Raw genomic sequence first — 9,201 nt, forward strand, 5'->3', positions numbered from 1 at the left:
GCAACTCTTGCAATAAATCCTTCCTAACACGCACCCAGTCATCTTCTCCAAATCCCAGTAAGTCAGCTATTGCCCTAAATCCGCAATTCCCATCAGCTTTTACATCCTTGATATGCTGGATGTATGGTCTCAAGGCAGAAGGAATAGCATCAATATAGATAATGGGCGTATGTGACTGGGCTCTAGTACGAAAAATCTGCAAATAATATCAAATGATAGAAAATATGTAACAATGGCAGAACATGTCCCGTATCGGCACATCTCGGCACGGCACATCCCGTATCGGCACATCTCGGCACGGCACATCCCGTATCGGCACATCTCGGCACGGCACGTCCCGACATGTCCCGTATCGGCACATCTCGGCACGGCACGTCCCGACATGTCCCGTATCGGCACATGACATACCGGCATGGCACGGACCGTCCCGTAGACGTTGTGATACCTATTGTAAGGAAATAAATATTTGGTACTTACCTTTTGCTTGGGCCGTCTCTTTTGAATCTGAGTAGATGGATTGCGGATGGTAACTTTCTCAACACCAGGTGAATAACTATCCTGTCCAGATAGAACCAACTCAAACGCAGACGGGTCACGTCGAGTAGACGTATCAACCTTCAGTGAAGCGCGCCCACGTGAACCGGTCTTCCGTTTTGCAGGCTCTAAAAGAGGTGTACTATCTGGACTTGCAATCTCTCGTAACTTTTTGATCATCTGCAATTGAGAAGCCCCATCTAACTTCTTGAATCGTAGCGCAATCAAATCTAACTCTGCATCACAACTCAACTGAATTGGCTGCACGGGGGGGGTAGGCAGAATATCAAGTTTCCTCCAATGAGGATCTATGCAGTCGAGAGGAATGGGCCGACCTTCCACCCTGTACCGCGCAATCTGGTGAGCACATGGTATACCATGTGTGCGTCGAATAGCGCACCCACAATTTGAATCATCAAACCCAACTGAATTGGCTCGTTTCGATTGGGCGAGGACATGATTTAACGCACTTATAGATATGAAACCTCGCAACTCTTTGAATTCAGCTGGCTTGAAGTTGTGCTGCACTACCAATAAACTCTTCTCCAATGAGGCTTTAACGGAGCTGTGCTGCAACTCAATCAATCCATGTATTCTAGTCCAAGATGACTCGAAACTTCCTTGGCTTGATCCAAGCTGCTTTTTGAGCTTTGCATGTGCACTCTCGACCCTAGTAAACAAATGAAAGTTAGATATAAGAATTGAGGCAAATTAAATTTAAATGAGTCTTTATTTGTGATACCTATTTGTCGTCACATTTCCGTAGTGCCTGCATGTATCAGTCCACGCCGCAACAAATCTTTCCTTGTATTTGCTCAGCCAAGTATCTGACACATACTGTAGTGCATCTGGATAGGTACCGAACTCTCTCTGCAGTGCACTCCAGCGATCATTATACTCGTCTTCCGTGGAGGACAGCACTAGTACATTCCAACTCATAATAAATTTATCCCATTTCTCCTTCAATTCGAAAAATTTTTTGCACTTGGCCAAAACATTCCTACTAATATGCCATCTACATAATAAATGTCTAGCAGTAGGAAATACTCTATGAATTGCATTCATCAAAGCCAAGTCTCTATCTGTAACAATCAACTCAGGCAAAACATCATCAGCTATGACACTGCGCAATCTCTCTAATGCCCAAGTATAGCTTTCTTCCCCCTCAGAATTTAAGTATACAAAAGCAACTGAAAATGTCATGTCAGTAGATGTCACCCCCACAATCTCTAAGAGCGGAAGACGATACCTATTCGTCTTGTACGTGCAATCCATTATCAACACACGGGGAAATGCACGGAACAAATCAATGCTGCCAGGGTGTGCCCAAAATAAGTCATGCACAACATCCGTATTAGTACAATTCCTATGCCACTCAATATATTTAGCCTCTGATAATTTACCTAATAGATGTTGCATTTCAGACCTCCCGGCTTTCTCTGCAACCTTAAACCGTTGACGTACATTGTAGATAGTCTTGATAGTCGTAACATTGAGGGCATCTCTTTTCTTCAATGTGGATAATATGTCCTTTGGACGAACCAAACTCTTCGACATATCCACTAACAATTCCGTCTCCTGCTCAGATAATCTCCCTGCATATGAGTGCCCCTCCAGATTCTCTGCAGCGGGATGATTGTGCACTCCACATACGACCAGTAATATCCAATCATCCGCAGTATCCAATTTCTTTCCTCTTAATGCAAAAGGGCATCCACACTTCTTTGTCCCACAGGCAGTCTTTATTCGCTTTTCTTTTGTGGTTCGGTACGTCCCACCCCTCTCACAACCTAACGTAATTCTGGGTTTCTTAGAAATGGTACCTGCATCGGATGATTTGATTACAACAACAAAACCATTTCGCCTCCCAGCTTCACGACACCAATTACACAAGTCCTCTCTACTCTTGAAGATCTATACATTAAACAATTTATGTAAGTACACAGTTGTAAAAATAGCTCGCTAAACTAATACAAAATTGCACAATATATTATAATACCTCGTAAGTTGTAAATTCGCTTGTGTAATCCAGTACAAATTCTGATCCAATTATACTCGATTCGGTTGTAGCATAGCCCTACATATAAAATAATTTATCACCAAGAATTAATGAATCAGAGGATCTGTTCGGCACAAAATTCAGCACGGCACGCGATTTGGCACGAGAAGGCTTCTGTTCGGCTGCAGAGTGCCGAACAGAAGCCTTCTGTTCGGCTGCAGTGTGCCGGACAGAAGCCTTATGTTCGGCACTGTGCAGCCGAACAGAAGCCTTCTGTTCGGTAGAGCGTTGCCGAACAGAAGGCTTCTGTTCGGCACTATGCAGCCGAACAGAAGCCTTTTGTTCGGCGATCCAGTGCCGAACGGAGCACGAACCGTGAAAAAAAAAAACTTTCGAAACAAGGTGGAACACGTACCTTTGCGGCCGATTCTTCGTCCCAAATCACTAGTTGCTTGTCCATGCTTCGAATGGGGCTTAAATCTCCTTCAAAGATCGCCTAAACGATGTAAATGGATCGAGGGGTTTAAGGGGGGTTTGAGGGGTGGTTTTTTTTTTCCTTTTCAAAACGAAACGGAGGAGGAGACGGAGGAGGAGGAAGGGGGGTGTACTGAGAAAATTTCAAGGGCAATATGGTAATTACACTAAAGGTTAGTTTGGGTATTTTTTTTTTTTGGTTTTTGGGGGGTGTCCTGAGCAATCGGGGGGGTGTATTTAGAACTACCCCTCGGAACCGGACCTCAGCCCCTGCTTTCATTTGGCCAACCACGCGGTACCGCCAGCCACGTACTAGCCTGTAAACAAACGACCACGCCCCCGGGATCCAGGAAATACGGGGAAAGAAACCAAAACCAGCAGTACTTAGCCCCTGGTTTTCTCTCGTGCCACCTCTCCCGTTCCTTCCATTGGCGGCTTTATATACCCCCCATTTCCTTCCACCAACCTCGTCAAAGCAATCTCCACCGAAAGCACGCTACTTTCTTCCATTAAAATCTTCTCTGGTTTCCCAGCGTTAGAGAAAGAGAAGAGATGGCCTCTGCAAGCAAGGCTTCTTTGATCGTAGCGGCAAGCGTAGCGGCAGTAGAAACGCTCAAGGATCAAGCAGGGCTGTGCCGATGGAACTACGCCTTGAGGTCTCTCCACCAGCGAGCCAAGAGCAGCGTGGGATCTTTAAGTCAAGCCACCAGGATGTCTACCTCCATTGAAAGGAGCATTGGGAAGGTGGAGAGAGCGAAGAGGAGGGAGCAGACACTGGAGAAAGTCATGTACCTGAGCTGCTACGGGCCCAAATAGAATTTTAGAAACAAGGGGATGTCTGAAATGGCAACTAATCTCTGTTTTTTCTCTCTCTCTCTCTTTATTTCTAAAGTTTTGGGGATCGAACTTTGTAATACTGAATACTGAAGTTCGAGTATATTCTAAATTTTTTTGGTGATGGCCGTTTATATTCTTCTATTGTTTTGAAATGGCTCTGATGTTTTCTTCACAATGTTATCTGACCTTTGAATTCAACATTAATGTTAAATGGCTGAGGTGTGTGAGGTTGGTGAATGGTCTTCAGGAATTATAGTGAGCTTCAGGAAATCAGTTATAGCAACAAGTATGTATCAAAAAAAGTTAGTTGGAGTAAATAAAAGAAAAAGAAAAAAAATTACATAATAATTAAAGGATCAATAAGCTGATTAAAAAAACCTTTTATTTTGCTAATTCTCTATTAAAATGGGGAGACCTTGATGAAGTCCGAGATGCTCCGTAGGCTTCGTATCTTTTTGAGAGGATACGCTGGCTTCCTATCAAGCAAGAAAAAGGGTCTCCTGGCGTAGATTCATACAGCACAAATTCACTTGTAAGATATAACTTTGATTAGAAATAAAGTAATCATAAATTAATGTAGTGGAATGGGGAGTGATATGATTTACGCGTAACCCAATGCTCAAGCTGAGATCTCCACGAAATTCGGGCCGGACGGGCAGAAACGCTTTTCAGGAAGTATTAGCAACTCTAATAAGAAAAAGATTTTGTTTTAGAAAATAATGCTGTGTCTAAAACGAGGATCTTTTAAGCATAAACAAATGGTTTTCCATCTCTAAATTATATTTCATGTTAAAGTGTTCCAGCTCTAAACCATTTTTCATAGGTAAAATGTATTATTAACCATATCTCTTCTAATGTTGGATGAAGAAAAAATGCAACAATAAAATGTATATGCATGCACTAGACCCTTAATCTATCTCGGTAGGTTTCAATGGGGCTTGTGAGACATTATATGGATAATTATGATTCACAATTAGATTGGTATTCTATTTTTCAGAAGGCAATTATTATTGTACTTTTTTTCATATTATTTTATAAATATGGGATTTTTTTTAGATATCATGCGAGAGATTAGAACACAAACATTCATTAAAAATAAGTTAGACAAAACCAAGGGGTGCCTCAAGATCCCTAAGAAGTTGTTAATAACCACCGTAGCAGTATCCAGTGGATGTTAATGGGATATGTGCACCCTAGGAACGTAGAAATTTTGATACCTTAGAGTTTCACTACATATAGATATATATATGAATGGAATAGGAAACTAGCATTATTAGTATAATGCTTATAGATTCATCAATTACACAGCTCATTAATCAATCGAGCCTACACTAATACTTACTATACCACATGACTAAAACAATAGAACACAAAATAACCATATGATCACAAAATTAATTCTAGACTTCTTAAATATTTATTGAGGTGACAACTTAGCCCATATAACATAACAAAACAGTCAAATTGGTTCATAATTAATGGAAGCTATTTTATGTGAAATTCCAACATTCTTCCACTTAAGCAATATTGATTAAAACTTTAACTTTCAAAGAAAATATATTTATTATGTATAAAAATTGAAAAAGACTCTCAAGCTATATTTATCTTATATGGCCACATATATGAATGTCTTGAATGAATAACATTTTAAATCAAAATTTAATTCAACAAAATCACTAACATCAAATTATAGCAGATTTTATGTTATCAATTGACATGCTACCTGCATCGCCACCACCATCCTCAATTGCTCCACCACTACCGTCTTCAACTCCCTCGCTTGCCTCTTCGAAGAGTTCAAGTCCAAGTGCATGTCTCATCTCACCAGTGACAAGCTCATCGGCATCGCATCGGGGTTGAGGGTTGAGAAGGGGCTTCAGAAAAAGCTTCTGAATATAGAAATATTTAGCGTATCATCCATACTTTTTCATTCCAAAATACTTTTGAAGTATTTACCGTACCAGCCATATGCTAACCGGCTCCAACTAGCTTGCAATGGGTAAATCAATGCTACCCAAGTTGAATCGGATGGCAAGAAAAAAGCTATTGATAAAAAAACTTAAAAGCCCTTTACAAGTATTTAATGCTGGTTATAACGTACATGCAACATCATTTTACTTCTAACAAAATAAATAAAAAATTAGGTAAAATTTAAAATTTAAAAAATAATATAACATTAATTATTAAGTTTAAAAATATAGTTATGGTTAGTGAAGGATTACAAATTAGTCGACAAAGTACCCAAAAAAATATTTTTTTTAGTTTAGAGATTGGATGGATGGAGGGAGATTAGAATTAAGGAGCAGAAATATTTACACGAAATCCTCCTAATGGCAACCCTAAAATTAGAAAAGATATGCCTAAGAGTGGAAACAACCTTTACCAACAAATTTTTATTTAAAAATATTGTACATATCAAAAAGATTAGAAATATTATTATTTATAAATAGTGTGAGAAAAGAGTAACTATAATAGGTCGAAAATATGGAAAGAACGGAAGCTCATTTGTGCCCTATACCCATATCCAAATAGGGCGGAGTCGAAACAAGAAAATAACTTGATTAGAGACAACAAAGACGGAAAATGGAAGATCGAGTCAACTATATTGGTGGAGAAGATATAGAGATTTAGGTTCCCTAAGTTTATATATTAAGGAAAAAAAAAAGTGAAATTGCATTGAAATTCGGCTCACAATGGGGCTGAATTCAGAGGATTGACACATCTGCCAAAGTACAAATTGTATTTAGAAGCAACCAAAAATATATGCATAAATTAACAAAATCAATTTAAGCTTGGCATGACCCGAAGAGAGATGCTAGCTAGAGTCCATGTATTTGTCCAGAGGCAATGTAATTCAAGGTTTCTGTTCGCTAGCGTTAGATAAATATATCCTCTTTGTTATTTCTATTTATCATTATAATAAAAATAATGATAATAGACGAGAATTTGTCCCTTCTTTGCTCCAGTATAGCTTTTTACAAAAGCCAATTTATCATTATAATCGAAGAAAAAGCACAATATTATCAATTTAAATAACTATTCATCAAATAAAAACTATTCTGAAATATCACAAAACGTTAATTCAAAAATATTATTTATGAACAATAAAAACATCAACCAATGCTCCATCAGAATTCTTTGTCACAGTCATCATTAATATAATATCATGTAGATGAATGCCTTTAAAACTGGCATTATTTTAAATATGAGACCTAATTAAAGTTGGGTCCCAAGTCCAAGTTGGCTGGGGTGCTTTCCACCTGCACTCACGTATCACTGCACGGCATATGCAGCTACCGTTCGCCACCAACCCACGTCGCTGCCCGTTTCCTGAGGTCTAACTAAAAGCTTACAAGGAACCAGGAGCCCTCAGTATGCGGCAAAGTGGCAAACTTCCACCTACCTTCCTTGGCACTGATGAACCTTTCTTGTTGTTGAGACGTCTGTTTCCAGTTAGCTTGCTTATTTAAATGATAAACAAAACAACATAGCCCCCGGTATGCAGGAAACCATGGAGCCCAAAGCTGCAATACCAGCAGCAGCTCTCCCACTGTTTTCTCCCATCCCTCCTCTTCTTATCCCATCTTTCCTACTGCCTTTATATTGCCATGGCCATCCCCACTTTATCATCAAGCTCACCAAGGCAGACAACTTTGTTGCACTAAGATCTTCTTCAGATTCACAATACTAGGAGGAAGAGAAGAGATGGGCTCTGCGAGCAGGGCTTCTTTGGTTGTGGCAGCGAGCGTGGGGGCAGTGGAAGCTCTCAAGGACCAAGCAGGGCTGTGCCGATGGAACTATGCCATCAGGTCTCTAAACCATCAGGCGAAGAACAGCATGGATTCCTTCTCTCAGGCCAGGAGGATGTCTTCTTCTTCTTCTTCTAATATTGATAGGAGGAAAGGAAGGGAAAGGGTTGATGAGAAGGCCAAGCGATGCGAGGAGTCGCTGAATAAAGTCATGTACTTGAGCTGTTGGGGTCCCAACTAGAAATTTTAGAAGCAGGGGAGATGCAAAACTTGCAACTGCTCTCTATTGAGCCTCTGTTATGGTCTCTTTGACACATTTAACTATAAATTTGACTGCATACGCCTATTGTTTCAATCAAGCCTTGAGATTCTTCGCTTTTGGTTTGAACCATATGGATGTATTGTAGTCTTGGTAGGAAAAAGAAAAGAAAAAAAGAAGAAGGGAACCCTGTTCACTGGGTGCCAAAAGCTGAAGTTGGTTGAAGCATTAGTCTTCAGAATAATGTCTTATTCAACATAATAGAATAAGATTTCAGAAAGAAATTTCAGAGGTTTCGTTTAGTAGAAGGGAAGACTAAAGAAGAGAACCCTCAGAACAAAATCTCAGCATTTTTTTAGGGAAAAAATAACAAATGCTCAACTTATTAACTTGGCTTTTCCTTCTTTCTCTGCTGGGGCCGCTGGGCAATTGGTGTCTTGGATTTCTGCAGATCTCTCTCTGTATGTGCGTGTGTTTATCACGATCCACCATTCGGTTTCCATTTCTAATTGAAACAATGGGATTTCTACTACGTTCTTGCTCTCCCCTAACATGATTAAGTGCAAAGATGACTAAGAGGAGGGTATCAATGAGCCTTTGTAATGCACTAATTGATCCAATTATGATCTGAAATATGGCATTTGGGTATGAAAATAAGACACGATAATCCGGTTCAGGTTTCAGAATTAGATCTGAGCTGATGGGGTTTAGTTTTGGTGGATTCATTCATAATTTATATATATGCACATATATTTTTTTAATTAAAACATTATAGTAGAGAATTATTAAATCATAACCTACCTTGTCCCACCAAATTCTAAATTTTGGTTTTTGATTTTACTTCAAAGCGAACTTGATTATCTAAGAAGAAAAAACAAAAGACTAAGTCGGAACCTACTTGCAGTTTTCTATCAACGTTTTGTATCATCATTTTATTTTTCAAGGCTCACACTTTTTTTTATTGATTAGGGAAGGCTTAAAGGAGCCATCAAGTTTTTATTAAAATAGAAAAAGAAAATTATGACTTGGAAGAGAAAACAATATCAGTTAGAAAGAAATAGGAAAGAAAATTGGAACCCAAATGAAATATTGAACAATTGGAAGAGAGTTAGGAATATCTTTGATTTTTCTCCATTTTTTTTTAAAAGTTGATTTTTTTTATTATTATATAGAATTAGACCATTCATTGAAATTATGACGATCAGTATAAGCAATAGAAATGATGAAAGATTGCTTGTTAAGAAAAATCTCATATATTTCCATCCTTCTAAATAATAAGCTGAAATTGTTTTAAGAAAATTCTGAGTTTCTATTCTATTCAAAAATTCTGAAAAGAGATTTGAGGGTGA

General features: G+C 38.9%; 1 protein-coding gene across 1 annotated transcript; it reads left to right on the forward strand.

The window, feature by feature from the left end:
• Nucleotides 1–7,254: 7,254 nt before the first annotated feature.
• Nucleotides 7,255–8,136, forward strand: LOC113463394. The gene has a single exon (XM_026808535.2). The coding sequence runs from the start codon at nt 7,550–7,552 to the stop codon at nt 7,832–7,834; it is 285 nt and encodes a 94-aa protein (XP_026664336.1). The 5' UTR covers nt 7,255–7,549; the 3' UTR covers nt 7,835–8,136.
• Nucleotides 8,137–9,201: the final 1,065 nt, after the last annotated feature.

The sequence above is a fragment of the Phoenix dactylifera genome, unplaced genomic scaffold (assembly GCF_009389715.1).
Source record: "Phoenix dactylifera cultivar Barhee BC4 unplaced genomic scaffold, palm_55x_up_171113_PBpolish2nd_filt_p 000092F, whole genome shotgun sequence".
Classification (NCBI taxonomy): Eukaryota; Viridiplantae; Streptophyta; class Magnoliopsida; order Arecales; family Arecaceae; genus Phoenix; species Phoenix dactylifera.